The sequence below is a fragment of the Rhinatrema bivittatum genome, chromosome 5 (assembly GCF_901001135.1).
Source record: "Rhinatrema bivittatum chromosome 5, aRhiBiv1.1, whole genome shotgun sequence".
NCBI lineage: Eukaryota > Metazoa > Chordata > Amphibia > Gymnophiona > Rhinatrematidae > Rhinatrema > Rhinatrema bivittatum.
Window position 1 is genome coordinate 251,951,195 of NC_042619.1, and position 23,062 is coordinate 251,974,256.

Here is a 23,062-nt window from a genome sequence, read left to right on the forward strand (position 1 = left end):
ATGTGCCTTCCTTCTTGGGAACCACGAAGTAGATAGAATAATGACCGGTCCGGCACTCAGCTGATGGGACTGGAACCACGGCTCCCAGTGCCTGCAACCGAGACAGCGTCTGAGCAATCACCTGTTGCTTGGCAGGGGGACCGCAAGGTGACACTAGAAACAGATCGCGGAGTAGCCGAGCAAAATCCAAAGTGTAACCGTGACTTATAATATCGAGAACCCACTGGTCCGATGTTATCTTGACCCATTCCTCCCGAAACAGGGACAGCCACTCCCCAATCTGTGGGATGGAGGAATGGGTTGGCGTTCCTTCATTGTGAAGGCTTGTTGGGGGTAAAAGTATGAGGGGCTCCCGAACGATGGGGCCTCCTGCCTCAAAAGGAATGCGCCCACGCCTGCGACTGGGATGCTGATTGCCTCTGTGCGAAGGGCTAACCCCTCCCCACACAAAAACGGCGCTGACCACGAAAACGGCCCCTGAATGTGCCTGAAAGGCAAAACTGTCTGGGCTTGTCCTCAGGAAGCTTATAAACTTTGTTGTCCCCCAAGTCCTTAATAAGCTGTTCCAGCTCATCCCCAAAAAGCAATTTTCCCTTAAAGGGAAAGGAACCCAACCGGGATTTGGAGGAGGCATCTGCGGATCAGTTTTGGAGCCATAAGAGCCGCCTTGCGGAAACCGCCGATGACATAGTGCGTGCAGAAGTCTGTAGAAGATCATATAAGGCATCTGCTGTGTAGGCGACCGCAGACTCCATGCGGTTGGCCTGCTCTGCCTCCTCCAGGGGGAGCTCCTGGGCCGTAAGCAATTGTTGAACCCAGCGGAGAGTGGCCCTCTACATGAGACTGCTACAGACCGCGGCCCAGATGCCGAGCGCAGAGACCTCATAAATGCGCTTCACTAAGGAGAGGACACGTTGAGAGTAGCTCCTCGATCTTGAAATTTTCTTTCTTGAAATAGAATGCCTCACACAAAGAGGAAGGGGAGAGTAAGGCTGGGATCTGCAGTCGCCGCCTCACCAAATCCCCTTCAACCATCGATCGAGGGCTTTTTCAACGTGGTAACCACTTCAACCCCAGAGAGGAGGTTCGCGGAGGCGTCGGGTGGGGAGTGCACCCAGACGCCATTGGACATATTGACATCATTAAGCCCTGGGGCGCCCGATACTCCCTCTCCCCCTACCCACGACATGAGTTCGGAACAGGCCTGGACCCGGCGGCCGACGGGGCTAGCAGGATAGCAGGCGGCAGCGGCTGTTTCCGGGCCAGGAGTCGTTGCCGTGGTGGCGTGCACTGACGCTCAAGGAGAGTGGAGAGAACAGCGGGGATCCACTGTGCAGACCCCGGTGGATGAGAGCACGGCCATGATTGCTATCGGTGGGGGAGAGGAACCGGTGGCGAAATTCTGAGAATTTCGGAGGTCTGTCGGAGTCAGGACGTAAGCCCAGATCTCACTCTCAAGTTAACAAGACCGCAAGAAATTACTCTAGACATTGTCTGGAATGCCCTAGTTGCCTTGGAGAAGGCAATTACAACTCTAACAGTGGCTGTAACTAATTTACAACATAAGGATAATGAAATCAAACCAGTGTTGGATACTCATGAGAAGAAAATTAAAGAAATCGAATTAAATGTAACTAAAATTCAAGATATCCAAGTAAAATTAATACAAAGTGAGGCAAATACTTTGAATAAATTGGAATTCCTGGAAAACTCTCAGAAATATTTAAATCTCAGGATATTAAATTTTCCTTCTATGAAACTGGTATCATTACGAGATCAGTTTAAAAAATATATGATGGATGTTCTTTCCTTTCCAAGTGAAGCCATACCACCTATTTCAAAGATCTATTTTGTATCGAGAACAACTGAAACCTCACATATGGAACCAAATGTTCCCCTAAACTTAGGGGCAGATTTGACTGGACTTCTTGAATCTTCTCTACTAGAACAATTAGAGTACCGGGGAACTGTATTGTGTACTTTTGTTTTTCCTACGGACCGAGACTCAGTTTTGAAGTGTTTTCTTGGCAACAGAGAAAAACTTTTCTTTGGTGAAAAAATTAGAATTTATCCTGATCTTTCAAGAAGTACGCAACTTCGTAGAAAATAGATGTTGGAGATGTGCCAAGAAGCAAGGCAACTGGGAGCTAAAATTACAATTAGATATCCTTGCAAAGGTTTAATGTATATTAATAATAACAAATATGTATACTATGATCCTTCACATTTACCTTCCTTTTTGGATAACTTTGGAGCTGAGAGTGCTGTACCTTAGTAAGTTCGGGCATTAATGAATATATGTATCTCTCCTTAAAGTTTTCCTATAATTTTGAAATTTGATGATTTATGCTCCCTTATTGTTGTGGACTCTGCAGCTTCCCCTTCGCTAGCTCTGAACAGTGCCTACCTCCACTGCTGGAAACGCCGCGTTCCGCGTGGCTGGGACCCCGGCGGCACTGCCTGCTCCACGTGGCGGCCGCCATTGCTGGCCTGTCTCTCCGCTGCCTCGCGCGCGCGCGCGAGGACACCCACTTTGTGCGCACAGCTCCCGGAAGTCTGGCTCCGCCTGCGCTGATGACGCCACGCCCTAAGCCCGATATAACCGGCGACCGGACTCCTTCTCCTTGCCTTGCAACGAGGTTCACTACTGCCTAGTAGTTCTGAGTTGCGCGTCGTCTGTTCATCGTTCCTCTCTTGACCTTCGGACTGCCTTTGACTCGCTTCAGCCTGCCGCCTGCCTCTGACCTTGGTTCGTTCCCGACTTCGCTTCTGTCTGCTGCCTGCCTCCGACCCCGGCTTGTTCTCGATCTTGCTTCAGTCCACAGTCTGCTATAGACTCCATTCCAGTCTACAGCCTGCTTCAGTCCACAGCTTGCTACAGACTCCATTCCAGTCTACAGCCTGCTTCAGTCCACAGCCTGCTACAGACTCCATTCCAGTCTACAGCCTGCTTCAGTCCACAGCCTGCTACAGACTCCATTCCAGTCTACAGCCTGCTTCAGTCCACAGCCTGCTACAGACTCCATTCCAGTCTACAGCCTGCTTCAGTCCACAGCCTGCTACAGACTCCATTCCAGTCTACAGCCTGCTTCAGTCCACAGCCTGCTACAGACTCCATTCCAGTCTACAGCCTGCTTCAGTCCACAGCCTGCTACAGACTCCATTCCAGTCTACAGCCTGCTTCAGTCCACAGCTTGCTACAGACTCCATTCCAGTCTACAGCCTGCTTCAGTCCACAGCCTGCTACAGACTCCATTCCAGTCTCCAGCCTGCTTCAGTTCCAGCTTACTACAGACTCTGCTTCAGTATCCGGTTAGCTACAGTTCCCGCTGCCGCCCGCTGTCCTGTCATCAGCTGGCCCTCGGCCTGTACAGCCGGTCCTCGGACTATCTTATACTTTTGGACTTCCTATACTACAGTTCCAGCCTAGGCCTTTCCTGCCACTGGACATTGAGCCTATTCCCCAAGTCCCAAGGTTCCAGGACCCTACGGGCTCCTCCTGGGGGGCTCCTGGTTCCCGGGTGAACACCGCCAGCCTGTGGCTCCGCCTCCCGGCCTACCCTGTCATCCTAGGTGGGCCGGCCCAAGGGTCCACTACTTCGCCTGCAGTATCAGACTGCAACACTTATAACATCTTGGATCCCTTTACATTCCTTAACTATTTTACTTCTATAATTACAAGAGTTTTGCTTTGATTAATCTTTTTAGATTATATTGTTGGAGTATGATATATATTGTAAAAATCTGAAACTCTATGTTAATTAATGAAAACTAATAAACAATAAATTAAAAAAAAAAATGCGCTTCAGTAAGATCTCCAGCTTCCTATCCTGAAGATCCTTCAGTGCCGCTCCATCCGTCACGGGAATGGTGGTATGCTTAATTACAGCCGTAACTGCAGAGTCTACCTTGGGAAGCTTGAGAAGATTTAAGGATTCGCTCAGCAGGGGATACAGCTTCTCCATAGCCCTGCTGACCCTTAATGAGGCCTCGGGAAAATCCCATTCCCTGAATACAATTTGAAACAACTTAGGGTGAAATGGGAAAGTTTACGGGGGACCTCTAAGGCCCGCTAAAACAGAATCTCCCGGAGAAGGATCCGCCACAGGTTGCGGTGCCGGAATCTCCAACTCCCTCAACACATGTGGGATTAAAGGATTTAGCTCGTCCTTGCTGAATAAGCGGAGGATCTGAGGATCATCCCCCTCCACTGGTACATGCGGGTCCACATCTCTGCCCATATCCAGGGTGAAGGGGGTCCTGGGAGGGGTCCGCAGCCTTGGGAATATCCGGTTCCGCAGCCGGACGAGGAAGAGGAGCCCCCGCTTTCCCCTGGTCCGGTGCGGGCTTGAAAAGCTTAGGCGGGAGGGGAGGCGAGTCCTCCCAAACCGCCTCAGCCTCTAAATAGGCTTTATGCATTAATAGGACAAATTGTGATGAAAATGGAGGTGGTCTCTTTAAGGCCCCCCCCCCCCCCGCAGGGCGAGAGAAGGGAGGGTCTAAATTCGCTGCGAAATCACGAGCACGCTGGGGACTTAAGGCAGGCGGAAAGGAAGGAGGGAAATCCTCTTCTTCCGAGGCTGCATCAGCGACTGTGCTCGGCGTGGGCAAAATGTCCGCCGCTCCCTCGCCGAGTGGAGGCGGGTCAGGCCTCTGCCCCCGAGCTGCCGGGATTCTTTGCGGTTTGCTCGGCCGCGATAAGGGAGAGTCACGGGCTGCCCCCGGCCGCCGAGAGGATCCCTCGCCCCCGGGTATACACCGGGAGCAGAGACCCTCTCGGGAGAGCCGTGTCCCTGACTCCCCGCAGGTCGTGCAGGCGGAAGCGCGCGGCATGGCGATCGCGGGGCTGTCAGAAAAAGCGCGCGAAAAGTTATGAAGAAGAAAGCTATCACGCCAGGTGAAGCTATCGCGCCAGAGACCTGGGGTCGTTTCGGTGCAGGCCGGGGCTGGAAAGGGCTGCAGCAAGGACCCGTTGCTAACAGGTCTGTGTGGCTCCCTTTTTTTTTTTTTTTAAACAAGAAAATTAAGCAAGCCCTTTCAAAAATACAAGCAGTCTCCTTGCTATGGCAAACTGTGAGCCCCCTTCAGAGGAATGCACATCTCTGGAATGTAGGAAGGTGGGAAGAGTGACCGGCTCACCGGTAAATACTCCCCCTGGCCACCGAGTAAAAGAAAAGCTCCGGGTAACCTGGCGTTAGGGCACCACCCAGCCTAGCCTGCCCTGAAGTACGCCTCTGCTCAGCCAGCACCAGAAAAGAAACCTTAATTATTACAATTATTACTAAATTAATTTTAATTAGAAAATTCTGTTTGTTTGGTTGTTTGTTTGTTTTTTTAAACAAAAGAAATTGGTCTAGTCAAAGGTGCTGGTACTGTCAAACCTGGTCAATCAATGATTAGGACCGCAGGTTATGCCTCTCAATCTGCTGGAGTCAGAGAAAATACTGAGGGATCGCAGGTGGCACACCGGTATATCTAGGGGGTGCTTTTTAGCTTTTCTCTGACTCCATCTGCTGGAAGGGAGACATAACCCAGCAGTCTGAACTGATCCTGGTACGTACAGGGAATGGCAGTTTTATATGCTCCTGGCTCTCTATCTATGACTTCCCTAGCTGGCCGAGGCTGCAGATGCTGTAGAGGCAATTTCCGCAGCCCCTGAGAGAGATGGAGCCTCAGCACTTGCACAACAGTGACAACTACTGGCAATTCTCAGGGTGTACAAATACTGTGCTTTGGAGGGAGCCGCAGTCTCTCCCTGTGGTGGTTAGGCTGGGCTAAGTGAGGGGGTTATAAAATGGGGATAAAACCTCTGGTATTTGTGATTGAATGCTGATGGCATTATAGCTCAGCAGAAGCTAGTTCCAATAGAGCTGGAAGTCCAAAAAAACAAGAGGAAACTGCCAGGCCAAAAAGAGAGAAAAATAAAAAGGGCAACTTTCAAGGCCATGGGTGAAACAACAGTTTAACTGTGGAAATGGGCTCTTTGAAAATTGCCTACCATGTAAGTGGGTAAAAATATGTGCATGGTGTACAATATGTAGACTTTTATTCGTATTGTGGTGAAAGTGTTCCTGGGTGGGTTAAGTCAGGGGAGAAAACAACGTACATAAAGTTTTTGATTTTGAAAAGTATGGGCCTAATTCACTAAAACCTTTTTTTCCCCATTCTGTGTCTAATGGGAAAACAGCTTAGTGAATCAGGCCCCCATGTGTGTTGTTTTGGTTGGAAAAAATAGCCGGAGAAAAAGGAAGTGCCAACCTCTGTGGCTTCCTCTTCCTTAAGCAGTTTTCAAAGGTAAAGTATGTGCGAACTTTCTGGCACAAAGACTGTGAGCCAAACACTACCCACAGACTTTACAGCTATGCAGGTAATATGAAAACCGATCCCCTGATATAAACTGCTGGCAAAATAGGATGGGTCATATGAAATGAGAGGAGGTGAAGTAGATTGCGAAAGGTAAGGAAAAAGAAATAGATTTATCACAAAACTTTGTTGAAATCCTGGCGAGAAAAGGAGAATGTATTTATTGCTCCTAGGGTGGAAGAATGAGATCTTGGTCCTGAAATGGCCAGCTCTTAATTGAGACTGACCCAGTCTTAATTGGGTGTATAATTAACTTCCAAGAAAGCAGGAAAGGAAACTAATTGGAGCCACCTCCTTATCAGGAAGCCATGCAATCACTTTCTCAACATATTGAGACAATACTGTGAGAGCAGGTTATACAAAAACCTAACTCCTTCCCAGAAAGAATGAGGAAGATGGTCAAAAAGGAAATCCTAGGCATATTTGATCTGGGAGCCATTAAGCCTTTTCAAACTGATTGGTGTATTCCAATTATGCTAGCTCATAGATCTCACGAGCTCATACAAATTTTGTCATGATTTTCACTAGGTGAACACTATCTCAGATTTCGATATATATCTGATGCCCTATAGAGGTAAATTATTAAACAGGATAGCTCAAGAAAAATTCATCACAGTCTTGGATCTCACCAAGGAGTGTTGACAGATATCTTTGATGAAAGCATTCAAAGGAAACACAGTTTTTTTCATCTCCATTAGGGTTATTTCACGTCTGCGCGTTGCCCTTTGGGTTACATGGAGTTCCTGTAACTTTCCAGCACCAGCTGGACCATGCATGTCAGCCACACACAGATTATGCAGCAGGTTATTTTGACGATGTCATCATGTTGATGAGTAGGTAGAGTAATTAGACAGAGTTGAAACAGTACTGAAATCACTGAAGGAGGCAGGCTTCACAGCTAGAAGGGGATAGTCAGGAAAGTGGAAACAAAGTACTAGGGATATATTTTGTCAGTGTTCCCCAACCTTCTCCTGGAAGCACAGCTAGCCAGTCAGATTTTCAGGATTTCCACAATAAATATACATGAGATGGATTTGCCTATCCTGGGTTTCCAATGTATACATATCTATCTCATGCATAATCATTATGTTTATCCTGAAAACCAGACTGGTTAAGTGTATCTCAGGAATAGGGTTGGAAAACGCTGCTTTAAATAATGGGATAATAGAGCCAGTGATTTAATAAGGTAGATGCAATAATTAATTCCCCAGCATCCAAAACAAAAACAAATCAGGTTAAGTAGTTTCTGGCATTTGCTGGTTACTACACATAACTTATATTACATTTTTTTTCTCATTAGCAGCTCTTTTGACTGATTTAACATAGAATGCTGCACCAGAACATCTCTGTGATGATATGCAGAACAGTTCAACCAATTGTGCCAGTGACGCAATGAGCTAGCTGTGATGGAACAGGGAAGCTGTAAAGAGGGGAGATAGTGACAAGAGTAGGTCACAGAGGCAGGGAAAGACCAAACAATCATTAACTGTTCTGTAATTATAATTTATTTCTTAACTGGAAGAGCAAGAGAGAGAGAGAGAAACTACCGAAAAGAATCAGAACCCCATGCATTCACCTTATGTCATAGAAATCATTTCTGATAATGGCAATCCCCCAACAGATGTATGCATCAAATTTACAGATAGTCGTGTGCTACAAAATAATCAATCATTCATGAAAGGAAGAGGTCAAGCTCATCACACAGCATTATTGTTCACGTTTGTACAGCACTGATGCAACTGATTGGATTCTGATTTGGCGTTCTGTATTTACATTGTCCATCTGCAACAAAAGTCAGGAATTGATGTATCAGTTGCTGCATCATGCTTATCCATACCCCATTTTCTTTTCCTGTTTCAGTAATTCCGGTCCCCTGTGCTGAAGGCTGTGTGGCGATCAGGGGAGTTATATTCATATGTGGTGAGGGTCTGGAAAAGTACAACAATTTGTGGAGGGAATTTGTGGATTAATTCATATTATCGTGGAGAATGAAATTGTGCTCTCCCCTCAATTATGCTTGTTAAATTGTTGGGGGACAAACTAAATTTGTCGAAATCAGACAAACGGTTAACTTCTCATCTATTGCCTGACAATTGCCCATTTCTGGAAATCCTCATTGCAGGTTTCTGTATGGCGCAGAAGGTGGTCGAATTGGCTATGCTGGAACACATTACCTTTGCCTTAAACAGCAAACTTGAACAATATGAAGCCACAAGAGGAAAGTTTTGGAAATGGCACGCTCAGGATTAGAATATCAGATTTGTACTATATGGTGCGACTAATTTGTGAAAAATATTATATTATTGATTTACACATTCGTCTTATAAGTGCAGTCTATACACATGTTTTTGTTTGGTATACTTATTAGGTATATATCCTTGTATATGATGATGCAATGTTGCTTCATGTCCTGTTTATTCTGGAAAATAAAGTTTAAAAAAAAAAAAAAGGAAGAGGTACAGCAGCTGAGATCCAAAAGGCTGTCTCTTCTGTAGGAGTCAGGAACAGGTCAGTGAGATCCCTGGTGGAAGGTGCATCGAGGATCACAGTTCAGGGTTCTGGTGATGGAGGTTTTATGGTACTAAGAGAGGGCAGAAGCATGCGCTTTGCACATTGTTGATCCTGTTCCTTGGGGATTCCTGTAATGGAACAGTATAGATGTATTTTAAACTCAAGGGCAAGAAATCTGTTTTTAACATAGTGGAAAAGGTATGTGTAGTGAAGAGATCATCCCTAAGTGTAGACTACTGACTCCAGCTTACATCTGTGAGTTGAGATGGGTGCAGGGAGACAACAGACCTGGGAATATTTAACAATGACAATGAGCTAGAAAAGTGATGATGGTTTCAGGTTATGTGCATCCCTCCCTTTCCTAGTAAAGCTTAGCCTTACGTTGCAACAAAGACTGAGTCTCCTCACTGTAACACCCTCTCCTCTGTTTTCCAGCACTCACCAGCATAATCTAAAACCAGTAAATGGGAACACTGCCACACAGGATGTTGGTATGCATGCCCAGCAGAGAGCGGTCAACGGGTGGGTCCTTGCTGCCATCAGCTGAGTTCTCCTCCCCCTGTCTCATGGCATGAAGGCTGGACCCTGACTAGAACAACAAAGATACATGTAATGTTTTCCCCTGTAAGAGCAACAGACAGTGTAAATGAGGTACAGAGTCCTGAATCAGAATCACCAGCCTGTGCTGAATGCGTGTTAACATGGAGGGTGTCCAGGCAGCTAAGGCATGCTGAGTCCCTTGTCTCTTGATGAGAGATGCACCTATGCGGGCACTGGGATACTGCAGTGTGAAGGCAACACAGGTTGCTCAGGCTTATGAGTCATGAATAGATTTGTTGGAGGGAATGCTAGGAGTACATATATGTGGTTTAATGCTTTAACTGTTTTTAATTTTTATATTGTGAATTGTGGATCTATATTTATGTGTTTTTGATGCCGATATCCACATAGAACAAATTGTTGAATGCAAGGAATGTAAATGTTCCATAAGATGTGGCATACTGTGTCAGACCAAGGGTCCATGAAGCCCAGCATCCTGTTTCCAACAGTGGCAGATCCAAGTCACAAGTACCCGGCAAGTACCCAAACATTAAATAAATCTCAAGCTACTATTGCTTATTAATTAATAGCAGTTTACAGATTTTTCCTCTAGGAACTTAACCTTTTTTTAAAACCCAGATACACTAACCGCTGTAACTACCTATATCCTCTGGCAATGAATTCCAGAGCTTAACTATGCAATGAGTGAAATTTTCTTTAAATTTGAATTTTCTTCAGTTTGTTTTAAATGAGCTACTTGCCTACTAAACAAAAAATAAATAAATAAATAAATAAAGCATATTCCTCTGTGCCCAATTTGCTAAAGGTGACAGAAACCCAGGGTGGCCAAAGGAAATGTTTTAAAGATGAACTAAAGAGGTGCAACACTAATCTCATGCATTGGGGGATGGTGGCTTGAGACATGGGTACCTGGAAAAAAATGTATTAAAGGCATCAACATGTCTGAGGAAAACTTTATTGGTGTAGATGCAAAACAAATGCCAGAAAAGGAAAGAGAGACAACTACTATGCCGTAACGGTGGTTCAACCTTTCCCTCTACTACCTTATGCAATGTCTGTCTATGTGTTTTCAGTTTAAGAATTGGCCTTTATTGTCACTTGAGAACTCACTGAAAAGAACTGCTTTCTGGAAAGACATCATCTTTGTTTCAAAGGATTGCCATCACTCTTTCTTTGGAAGTACCATGTGCACGTCTTGGCTCCTGCGTGGTCCTGTACTGCAACACCTTCTGCCTGTCCTCACTCTGAGTGATAACACAAGAGGAGCCGACGGGACACACTGTGCGAGGCAGTGAACTCACCTTACGACCCAGGAATTTCTTGCTGATAGTGTCCAGACTTGGAATGTTCTCCTTGGTCATTCTGGTAAGGTAGCAAACCTGTCCTGGCCAGGGTCGGTAGCAGATCAGCAGCTGCAAACAGAATTGGAAGAGAGTGTCCTTTCATGACCTCTGCAGTCCCTCAGTTCAGTCCCATGTTCCTGCTCTATATGTATAATCTCTGCAGTCCCACAGTTCAGTCTCATGGCCCTGTGTTTCTGAATTTACTGCTTTAACCTCCTCCCTCTCCATCTTGGAATGTTCTTATTTTCATCTTTTTCCTCCTCATTGAAAAACAATCATCATTAGCATTTCCTTTCTCATTACTGTTATCCTTCCCTGAGTCTTGCTATACAGCCCAAGATGAGATTGCAGTCCAAAGCATGTGGTTTGGTGTGTGAGAATGTGGTCTGGGGAGTATGGTGGTGTGATACAGCAGATGAGGCTGTGCAATACAGTGTGGTGTCAGCGCAGTGTGTGAGTGAGTGGGATTGCATGGCAGACGTACCTTGTTGTAGTTGTACACCAAGGTGGCAGACGTGTTTGGCCCTGTGCTGATGTGGAACATGGCCCCCTCCTCCTTCCTGTTCATGGCCAGATGTTGTTCAAGGTCCTCCCCCTCCTGACCCCGGATTGTCATCTGGAAAATCTATCCACAAAACCAGGCAAAGGCAAAGGTAAGATGTGAACCACAACATATGCACCAGCAACATGACTGATGCACTTAGAGAAGGCAATAATGTTAACTCAAATTAATGCAATTATTAAGTCAGATTGCTATAAATTACAATTGCTGAGACCTTTGTGTTCCCTTCTTGGAGATTTGAGTTTGGTGTGTACCAATTTTGGATTATTGTAATACTCTGCTCAGAGGACTGCCTAAGAATGCCTTATGCACCCAACAAGTCTTGCAGAACTCAGCCACCAGACTATATCTGATCTGAATCCAAGAGCTCATATTTCTCCTGTCCTACACAGGGGTGACTGGCCTATCAGGGGATTGGGCATCCCCAGGTGGGCCGGTTGCACTGGTCATGTGGTCTTCATCTCATCTCCTGTTGAGGGATTGCCACAGATCAAGGTCTTTTGCAGGGCTGCGACACCTGATGCGGCCAAGGGAGGTGTTGGCGGGGCTGCCTCGGAGCCCAACCCATAGCAGCTTGAGGGACGTGTCAGTACGGCCACTATGGAGCCCAACCTGAAGCAGCCTGAGGGAGGTCTCAGTGGGACCACAATGGAACACAACCCGACGCGGCCTGAAGAAAGGCCTATAGGCTCGGCAGAAGGACGCATAAGAAAATTGGTTCTTACCTGATAATTTTTGTTCCTGTAGTACCACGGATCAGTCCGGACTCCTGGGTTTTGCCCCCCCCCCCCCCCAGCAGATGGAGACAGAAGTTTATCAAACAAAACTCCGCCTTATATAGGCTGGTGCCACCTACAGTCTGGCAGTATTACTTAATGTCAAAGCAGAACGGAGCACAAAGATCTCCAAACTATCTACAGTAAGATAACAACCACAAAACCGGCTCATGAACCCCTAAATGGATACAGAACCCGTGCTCTTCAGGTGAACTGCTCAGAAAAAAAAAAAATACAGTGCGGACTCTCCACTCCCTTTAAACCTCTCATGGGTGGGACTCTGGACTGATCCGTGGTACTACAGGAACGAAAATTATCAGGTAAAAACCAATTTTCTTTTCCCTGTACGTACCCAGATCAGTCCAGACTCCTGGGATGTACCAGAGCTAACCTTACTTGGGATGAGATTTGGAGAGGCCCGCTCTGAGCACTCCTTCTCCAAAACCTCCCATTCCTGGGGCCCGAACATCCAGACGATAATGTCTGGCAAAAGTGTGGAGAGACTACCATGTAACTGCTCTGCAAATCTCATCTGGAGAAACCTGCTGACATTTTGCCCAGGTTGCAGCCTGTGAGCAAGTAGAATGAACGTGAATACCCATTGGTAAGGATATCCCATCCAACAAGTTCGCAGAATTGATGATCTCTTTCAGCCAACGAGCTATGGTAGTCTTCGAAGCCATGTTACCCTTCCATGGGCCACTCCACAGCAGAAAGAGATGATCCGATACCCGGAATCCACTGGTAACCTCCAGGTAATGCAGTAGCGCTCTGCGAACACAGAGTTTCCGCAAGTCTCTAGAAAATGGATCCGATTTGTCCAAGTCAGAAAAAGATGGAAGCTCCACTGACTGATTTAAATGAAAGGATGATACCACCTTAGGAAGGAATGACAGGACCGTACGTAGGGACACTCCAAACTCTGAAATACGCAATAAAGGTTCCCTACACGACAACGCCTGAAGCTCAGACAGCCTGCGTGCAGATGCAATAGCCACCAAAAACACCACCTTCAAGGTAAGGTCCTTCACAGTCGCCCTGCATAAAGGCTCGAAAGGTGCCCCACACAAAGCCTTCAACATCACATTTAGGTTCCATGAAGGACACGACTGTTGGACCGGCGGACGCAAATGCCTCGCCCCCCCAAAGGAAACGAGAAACATCAGGATAAGTCGCTAAGGAACTGCAATGAACATGACCACGTAATGAACCTAACGCTGCTACCTGTACACGCAAGGAGCTATACGACAACCCTTTCGTCAGACCATCCTGAAGAAAACTCAAAATATCTGGGACTTCCGCCCGAGTGGGAACAATATCTCTAGTGAGACACCAAGCCTCAAACACCTTCCAAACCCGCACATAAGAGAGGGAAGATGAAACCTTATGGGAGCACAAAAGCGTAGTCACCACCGCATCGGAGTATCCTCTAGATTTCAAACGCCTCCTCTCAAAAGCCATGCCGCTAGACAAAAGTGTTCTACCTGGTCGAAACAAACGGGTCCCTGATGCAGTAGATTTGGCATGTCCGGGAATCGCAAAGGAGGCACTACCGCTAGGTTTACCAGATCCGCAAATCAGGGCCACTGGGCCCACTCGGGGGCTATCAACACTACCTCCGTGGGATGCAACTCTATTTGACGAAGTATCCTGCCTATAAGTGGCCAAGGAGGGAACACATACAGAAGAACTCCTGTCAACCATGGAAGCACGAGAGCGTCCACGCCTTTTGCTCCCCTCTCCCTGTAATGAGCAAAGAAATGAGGCGCCTTGGTATTCTTGAATGTGGCCATGAGGTCCACCGCCAGAGTGCCCCACTGGGAGCAAATGATTTGAAATGCGTCGTCCACTAGCTCCCATTCTCCCAGGTCTAAATGATTGCGACTGAGAGACTCTGCTTGGACATTCTCCACTCCGGCAATGTGAGAAGCCGCGATGCAGGATAAGTTCTGCTCCACCCAGGACATCAACAGCCGAGCCTCCAATGCCACCAGCTGACTCCTGGTGCCTCCTTGCCGAGTGATATAAGCCAACATGGTCGCATTGTCAGAAAGGACTCTGACCATCTTTCCCCGAAGGAGCGGAAGAAATGCCTGCAGAGCCAATCTCACTGCCCTGGTCTCCAGTCGATTGATAGACCAGTGAGCTTCCTCCTGGAACCACAGACCCTGCACCAACTTCCACAGACAAACCGCTCCCCAACCGGACAAGCTGGCGTCTGTAGTGACCACTGTCCAGGATGGAACTACCAGTGGAATGCCACTTCATAAGTGGTCTGGTACTAACCACCAGTCCAGGCTGCCCCGCGCCAAATCTGGCAGAGGCAAAGGGAGATGAAATTGTTCTGAAACTGGGTTCCATCGGGAGAGCAACGCTGACTGTAAAGGCTGCATATGAGCGAAAGCCCAAGGAACCAATTCCAGAGTCGAGGTCATGGATCCTAAAACTTTTAGGTAATCCCAGACTGTCAGGACTGGCTTGGATAACAAGGCCCATACCTGTACCTGTAGCTTACACACCCGCTTCTCCGTAAGGGATACCGTCCCTAGCCGGGTGTCAAATAAAGCTCCCAAAAATTTCAGCGACTGAGAAGGTTCAAGCTGGCTCTTGGATTCGTTGACTACCCAGCCGAGAGACCGTAACAACTGAAGAATTCGGTGAATTGCCTGCTGACAGAGTTATTCCGATTTTGCACGGATCAGCCAATCGTCCAGGTACGGATGGACGAAGAAGCCTGCCCTGCACAATTGTGCTGCTACCACTTCATAATCTTGGTGAACGTCCTGGGAGCAGTGGCCAGACTGAAAGGTAGAGCCCAAAACTGATAATGCTGGCCCAATATGGAAAACCGCAGAAACCTCTGGTGATCGGCCCGAATCCCGATGTGTAAATACACCTCTGTGAGATCAAGGGATGCCAGGAACTCTCCCTGTCGAACCAACGCAATCACAGACCGCAGAGTCTCCATACGGAACCAAGGAATACGTAGGCACTTGTTGACCCATTTGAGATCGAGTATGGGTCGAAACATTCCCTCTTTATTTTGGCACCACGAAGTAAATGGAATAACGCCCCCGGCAAAGCTCCGCCGAGGGAACTGGAACAATGGCGCCGAGGTCGAGAAGACGCCGTAGGGTGGCCTTTACTACCTTACGTTTTAGGGAAAAACCACAAGGGGAGACCAGAAAACGCTGGTGGGGCCGGCATGCAAAATCTAACACGTAACCGAGTCTTATCACTGTGAGAACCCACTGATCTGATGTGATCTTGGCCCACTCCCCGTAAAACCAAGACAATCTGCCCCCCACTACTGGAACCGAGGAATGGGCCGGCCGCACATCATTGTGAGGGCTTGCCACTAGCCCCCGTCTGACCGGAACCAGGTCTACCGAATCGTCTGCCGCGAAAGTGAGTGTGAGCAAGAACGAGTCAATGAACATGTGTGTGAGCATGTATATAAGAGCATGAGTGAGCCAGTGAGCATGTGTGTGAACAACAGCATGAGTGTGGGACATAGTGAGCATATCTGTGAGAGAGAACATGTGAGCCACTGAGCACGTACAAGAGACAGCGTGTGAGCTAGTGAGCATGTGTGTGAAAGAGAATATAAGGGAGTTTGTGTGAGAATGAACATGTGTGTTAGAGAAAAATGTTGTGCATATCTCCCACTCTTACTAATCCCTTTACTAATCCATGACAATCTCAGGGTGACTGGAATCTAAAGTTCCCAGGTGTGGAGAGTAAGTGATTTATTTTAGCTTTAATTTTAATTATTGGGTGTTGTTTGCTGTGTCTGCTATTTTGAAATATTTGATCAAATGTTTGGGAAATCAAAAAACAATGTTATATGTTTGTAATCATTGGATGTTCTTTTCATCAGCTGTTTTGAAATATTTATTCTTTTTATGAGTTTGGTTTTACTATTATGATTAATGCTTTATATTTTTTATGTTATTGTTTGATGTTTAGTGAGGAATGATATTTGTTTTTCCATTCCATATAGAGTCTGGCTTGGTGCGGTTTCAAGTTCAGTTTTTGTCTGCATGTTCCTATTTATACCTTATCATCTCTTCATTTTGTATTTGGTGAGGCTCTGTGTTCTACATGTGTGACTAAGGTGAGGTATTCTGCTCAACAGACTTGTGGGGTGACCCAAATGGATTTACATGGATGAAATGGGGGTAAACAGCTTTGTTTACTCACTGCTGGTCTAGAGTATGCTTTATTTCTTAGCTATTTAGGAAAATGAGAAATTCATTTTGGAGATATTTGGGCTTAATGCTGCCAGGTTTCAGAGTTGACTTGGCGTGTTGATGTACGTGCTGCAGAGTAAGTACACAAGGGGTCAGATACCCCGTGGGTTGGTTTTGAAAAAAATCCCCATGGCTGATATTTTCATGCAATCCGCCCCTGGTCCGACATGAACTTCAGTCGCTGCCTATTGAGAAAGAATTCAGTTCAAGATTGTTTTACTCATTCATAAAATGTTAAAAATGGATTCTCTGCACTGGATAAATCAGCAATTACACATCTATAATCCTCCTTGTGTGCTCCGATCGGTCCAAAGAGGTCTTTTAGACGTACCCTCTATCCAGCAGGTCAACCTTGCCAAACTACGAGAGAGACAATTTTTTTGTCACCGGCCATATGCTATAGAATTCCTTAGCCTTACCTCTGTTTTCCCATTGTTGCACTCCATACAAAGTCTTGCTTCTTGCAGTTTCCAGTTCAGTTTTTATCGACATGTTTCTATTTAAACTTTATTCTGTATTTGATGAGGATATAACTGTGTTCTGCATGTGTGACTGAGATGAAGTATTCTGCTAGCATGTAGTTTTGTGTACAGATATATAGCATCCTGCCTTGTTCTGTTTTTCTAATAGGAGGTGTATTGATGTTTTAGAGCCTGCTGGAATATTTGCAGTGCTGCCTTTTAATAGGTAGAATTGTTACTGTTTCAGTGCTAGCAGATATTGCCATTTTGGTATCAGAGGTTTACTATATTGTAATTCAGTTTACTCATACCTTTCTGAGGACCAAGCCCAGAGCCAACATGTTTTACAATAGGCCTAATACCATATGGATTCAAAGTGTCTTTTGCACAGGATATTCTGGATGGCACCACAGCCTTGTATGTAAATATAATATACATGTTGTAAGCGATAGTTTTACCTCAGAAGATTATACTTTGAATGTCCTTTTTTATGTAAAATCTATTATAATAAATTCATAATTTGTAATTGTGTGCCCCAGCTGATGTTAAGTGTTGCATCAGCAGCCTTGTGCTTCTAAGTCTTGTGCTTCTTCTTCTTTCATTTAGCTCTTTCAACCCATTCAGTGTGCAGGGAAGGAGGACAAAATATTGATTCTTCAATGTATTTATCAAATTCTTGGCTGGGGGGGGGAAGGGTAGGAGAAGGTGGAAGCAGGGCAGGTGCAAAAGTAGCAGGTGCCTTAGGCGACTTCTGCCTTGTGCCCCCCCCCCCTCCCATCACGCCATGCCGTTCATGCAACCCCCATCAGTCTTGGACCTGACTTGTCCTACCTCATTCTCGCAGCCCAACGAATCTCTACTCCTCTTTGCTGAGAGTGGCTCCACTCACGGCACCACTTGGCTGCTCTTTGGCGCCCCCTAAGGATCAGCACTATAGGCAACCACCTAAGTTCGCCTAATGGACGTGCCGGCCCTAGGTGGAAGGATCTATGACCCATGCTCTGGATCTTTTAAGTGCCTAGCAATGCAACTGGTTTTACCCACAGAAATGGGCTGTTTGAATATTACCCACACTCTACACGGGTAAATGTATGCAGGCCCGGCGTGACTGGGTGTGCACACTGTGCTTTTGCATGGGGAGGCACACCTGGGAGGGTGGCGGCAGCAGGAGAGGATGCGGGGCTGCCGGCGGAGTTCAACTTGCCAGTGGCTAAAAATGAAGAAAGGCATGGCAGTTTCCGATTTTAACTGCGCGCATGCGCACAGCTTTCCAGCTCCCTTCCCTCCCTTCACAGAAAAGCTGGAGATGGAGCCAACCAAAGAATAGCCTGTGGAGCTCATCCCACTATGGCCTGAAGTTAAGGGAGAAGGAGGCTGGCGGGGCTGTAGTGGAGCTCATCCCACCATAGCTCAAAGAGAAGAGGACAGCCCATCCCACCCTGGCCTGGAGAAAGGAAACTGCGTGTGTATGTGTGTTTGTGTGTGAGAACCTGTGTGCATGTGTCTGTGTCAGAGCTTGAGTGTTTGTGTCAGCGCTTGTGTGCATGTGTGTGTGTCTGTCAGCACTTGTGTACATGTGTGTGTGTCTGTGTGACAGCTTGAGTGTATATGTGTTAGAGCTTGTGTTCATGTGTCTGTCTGTGTCTATATAAGAGCTTTTGTGTGTCAGAGCTTGTGTGTGTATGTGTGTTTTTCTGTCTATGTGAGAGCTTGAGTACATATGTATGTATTGTGTATGTGTGAGAGCGTGAGTGTATGTCTGTGTCACAGCTTGTGTTCATGTGTATGTAAATTTGAGCCTATATATCACATAGGTTCTCTCAGGCATGCTCACACACTTAATGTGTCTGTGAGGGAAAGACAGCAAGTGTGTGAGAGAATAGGCATGTATATAAGAGATGGAGTGGGTGAAAGAGTGAATATGTATGTGTGTGTGTGTGTGTGTGTGTGGGTGTGTAGACAAAGTTTGTGTGGTCATACTTCCCCAATCCACGACAATGGCAGGGTGACTGGAAATCAAAAGATCCCAGGTATGATGAGCAGGAGATTTTTCATCCTTATTAGTTTTAATTATTGGGTGTAATTTGATATTTCTACTGTTTTGAAATATTTTATTGTTTTCTTGGGAAATATTAGAACATATTTTAATTTTTGGATTGTTTTATTCATCAGAAGTTTAGAAAAATTTTATTGGTATTTGGGAAATTTTGGATATTCTATTTGTTAACTGGTTTGAAATATTTATTCTTTATATAACTATGATTTTACTATTATGATTGATGTTTTACATTTCTTGATTTTATTATTTAATGTTGGTAAGGTTTCTGTTTTTCCATTGTTGCTTTGCATATAGAGGCTGGCTTGTTGTGGGTTCCAGTTCAGTTCTTAGGATGTTTCTATTTATACTTTCTGGTGTCTTTATTCTGTATTTGGTCAGGGTCTGTCTATTCTCCATGTAAGTCTGAGGTGAGGTATTCTGCTACCATAAAATTTATCTGTAGTGATCTATAGCAGTCTGATTTGTTCTGTTTTCCTAATAGGAAGTGTATTGGTGTTCTAGGGTCTGGTGTAATATATTCAGTGTTGCCTTTTCATAGATAAGGTTGTTCCTGTTTGAGTGCTGGCAGTTAGGGTTGTTTTGGTATGGGAGGTTACCATTATTATATTGTAATGGTAATTCCATTTATTCATGGCTTTCTGAGGACCAAGCTCATACCCAGCACACATTACAAAAAATGTAATTCCATAGGATTTCCAAGTATCTTTTTTTGTAGGGTTTTCTGGTTGGCACCACAGCAGTGCATGTAGATATAACATGCATGTTGTGATATTTTTGCCTCAGAAGACTGTACTTTTGAATGTTCTTTTTTCATGTAAAATCTGTTGTAAATGCATAACTGAATTGTGTGTGCGCATCTGCAGAGGGTGTGTGTGTGTGTGGGTGCAAGGCTGTAAGGTTTGCTTAGGGTAATTAATACCCTTCCCTTGTGTTCCGTTGAGTTTTTAAAAATATAGATTGCTGGAGGGAGCTAGGCTTTTTTTGATGGGCGCGGGACAGAAACTGAATGATCCTGGGGGAGGGGGAGGGCCGGCCCTGAAAGTACGCATGTATATCAACAAACTCATGTATTTCTGCAGGCGTTCCTAGGTCAGGTTTGACCAGGGGATGCAACTACGTATGTAGTTTTGGATATTCTAAACCACATGCACATTTGTTGCCTGAAAAAGCACCTGCACAAAAAGCAGGCACAAATTTGTGTGGCTACTTTTTAAAGTAGGGAGGGGGATAATGAAAGGAAAATACTCAGGTAAAAACTATTCAGATCACAGGTGGTTTGATTCTTACCTCCTTACAGGGCAATTTTCAAAAGCCTTTTCACCTTGGTATTTACCTGGTTATCTGAGTACAAAGGCCGTCATAAAATTATCTACCCCGTATACTGATAAAAATATGGATGGGGATCAACAAGGCATGTACTTTTGCATGCAAAAAAAAAAGGTGAGATCCGGATTGGGATTTTACATTTTCAAAACTATATACATTGTTTTCCAGGAAAATAGTATATATGCAGAAAAAGCAGGATCTCGATGGGTCCTTGTAACCAGTTTTCAAAGAGAAAGCACACTAGTATTTTCCCTTTAAGAACTGATGCAAAGTCTTGCAGGGAGAAGTACCTGCCCTGTGTACTTTGCACCTTATCTGTATACTTTTCAAAATTGCCCCCATAACATGTCTAATATTAACCACATAACTAATGTTGATGTCCTGCCCACATGAAACCTCGTGACAGTGTTTGCCCGGTGGTGCTGGTTGGGGATTGATTGTGACTTGCTGGGGTGGGAGAAGATCCCCTGGCTTGTGCGGGGCTTGTAGCTGCTAGTAAGATGGGACCCTGGATTGTGCTACTCCAGGTTTCCCTGTGCTTATCGTATTCAACATTAGCCACAGGAAAGGATCCTGGTCGTAGCCCCCCCCCAGTTGTGGTAAATTAGTTCCAGGCCCCGCCCGGTGCATCACTCACCGTCTCAGTGTGCTTCTGCGTCATGTGCAACCCCAGCAGAAGGACACCCAGGAGGACAATCACCACCACCACCACACACAGCACCACAAACAGCAGCTTCTTGAAGTTGGTCGGGCAGCAAGGGATCTTCGGTATTGGCAGGGTAGTGTACACCTGCAAAGAGAGGCAGTACGTCAGACCCCTTCCTAGAGGGCAATCTCTTGCCAGGCAGGGACTTCCTCTGTTCTCAGGGAGATCCCTGCTCGTTTCTGAGCTCTTCGCACTGCATTTGCTCTGCAGAATGACAGCTCTTGCCACTTTAGGCCCAGCATCCTGGAGTCTCACACACAACAGCACCTACTCCCCAGCAGCGGGGTTCATCTTTCCATCGCAGTAACAGTGAAAATCCCTGCCTCTGTCTTATGAGCAGCAATGACATGTCACAGAAGAAAGCCCAAACTCCCGCCCTAGCGATAACCTCCATGTGGCGCAGAAAACCTTCCTTCTGGATCCAGCAATCTGAACCCCCTCGGATCAGCAACAGAAATAGGTTGTGACAGAATGAATAGCTCTTCAGGTTTGAGGGGGGTGGTGACACCAATCTGTAACAGCAGAGAAAGTGCTCTGGGGAGGTAGAAACACTGGCATGCGGGTAATCCTAGATGGTTACTTACGATCTACCTCATACCTCTAACCATAAGGTAATATTTGTTTTACCTTCGTGTTAAATGTTCTCGGGTTTTAAACTGTAACTTGTGAAGCAACTGTAACTTTCTTTAAAATTTTGATTGTAATGTAACTCAGTGCCTTAAAAGTAATTGAGTTAGAATTTTTTTTTCTTCTGCTGCTGAAAAGAAAGGGTAACAAAATAGTTCCTTTTGTTAGTCAGATAAAACATAATGGCAACTGTTTCCTTTGAAGCCAACAGAAATCATTCTCACATTTCCTTGAGATGTTTATTGCCCTCTTTCATGTCCATTCACCTCCAGTCTTCCCAAAATATGTGCAGAAAACATGATTGATATGTCCAAATCATGTTTTCTGTGCATAAAATGTGAATTTTGCACACAGAAATGTTTTGTTTTTTTTGTGCACAAAGCCTGTTTTCTGTGCATAAAATACTGACTACAGGTCCCAGCACTGAAACTCCAGCTTCCGCCTGCAAACTAACATTAACCCTGGAAACTTTGCTCTACTGGCAGGTGACAAACAGTTTATTGCTTTTTGTCCTATTCAAGAAATAGACGTGATAGAATTCTGGAAATGGAATAAACCTTTATATAAGATTATCCAGACCCTATGATAGTGTTTTATAATCAGAGCCCAGACCTAGACTGAAGAAAGACCTGAAATCTGACACCCACCCAAATCCCTGAAACCTCTCATCCCATGGAAGGGGGAGCAGGGTATAGGCTGGCACAGGGAAGGAGGGAGAGATGGGGGGCGCAGGGTACAAGCTCCCAGACACTCACCAAGGGAGGGGGAGTGATCCAGTGTTATGGGGGAGCAGGGTATAGGCTCGCACAGGGAAGGAGGGAGAAGTGGGGGGTGCAGGGTACAAACTCCCAGACATTCACCAAGGGAGGGGGAGTGATCCAGTGTTATGGGGGAGCAGGGTATAGGCTCGCACAGGGAAGGAGGGAGAGATGGGGGCAGCAGGGTACAAGCTCCCAGACAATCACCAAGGGAGGGGGAGTGATCCAGTGTTATGGGGGAGCAGGGTAGAGATTCCTGTACCCTCGCTGGGGCCGGAGGGAGCAGGGTATGAGCTCTTGGATGTTCATGAGGGGAAGAGGGAGCGATGGAGTGTTATTGGGGAGCAGGATATAGGCTCTCAGGCACTCACCGGTGGGCTCTCTATAAAAGTTTCCTTGATGTTCGGATCCATCTTTCTGTGGATGCTGGAGTCTGGAATTTCCTTGTATTTGTCCTCAGCTGTCTGACTGTGCGTGGAGCCTCACACAGCCTCATATATTGGAAGGTACAGGGCCAGTGATAGGAGGGGAGGGTGCGGGGGGGCAGCATTATGACATCAGGAGTGTGGAAATCTGACTTTTGCTGCTGTCTTGAAGCATCTCTTGAGCCTTCAGCTTTCTTCTCGTAATCTAAAGACCCTGACAAACTAATGTGTGGTTGTGTAGGTGTGGTACTGGCAGAGTGCTCTTGTCTCTGAGTAGCAGCTCTTAGACAAATTCTTGCATTAGCAACACCCTAAATAAAGCATTCCAGAG

General features: G+C 46.0%; 1 protein-coding gene across 2 annotated transcripts; it reads right to left on the bottom strand.

Moving 5' to 3' along the window:
• Window positions 1–7,845: 7,845 nt before the first annotated feature.
• SFTPC (surfactant protein C) lies at window positions 7,846–22,832 on the bottom strand. Of its 2 annotated transcripts, XM_029603819.1 has the most exons (6): window positions 22,678–22,832; window positions 20,853–21,005; window positions 11,263–11,403; window positions 10,737–10,847; window positions 9,317–9,463; window positions 7,846–9,002 (listed from the first exon to the last, which is right to left on the bottom strand). In XM_029603819.1, exons 1-5 carry the CDS (start codon window positions 22,717–22,719, stop codon window positions 9,326–9,328), a joined length of 585 nt encoding a protein of 194 aa, XP_029459679.1. In that variant the 5' UTR covers window positions 22,720–22,832; the 3' UTR covers window positions 7,846–9,002; window positions 9,317–9,325. The 2 variants fall into 2 exon arrangements, with proteins under 2 accessions (XP_029459679.1, XP_029459680.1); XM_029603820.1 differs by lacking the exon at window positions 9,317–9,463.
• Window positions 22,833–23,062: the final 230 nt, after the last annotated feature.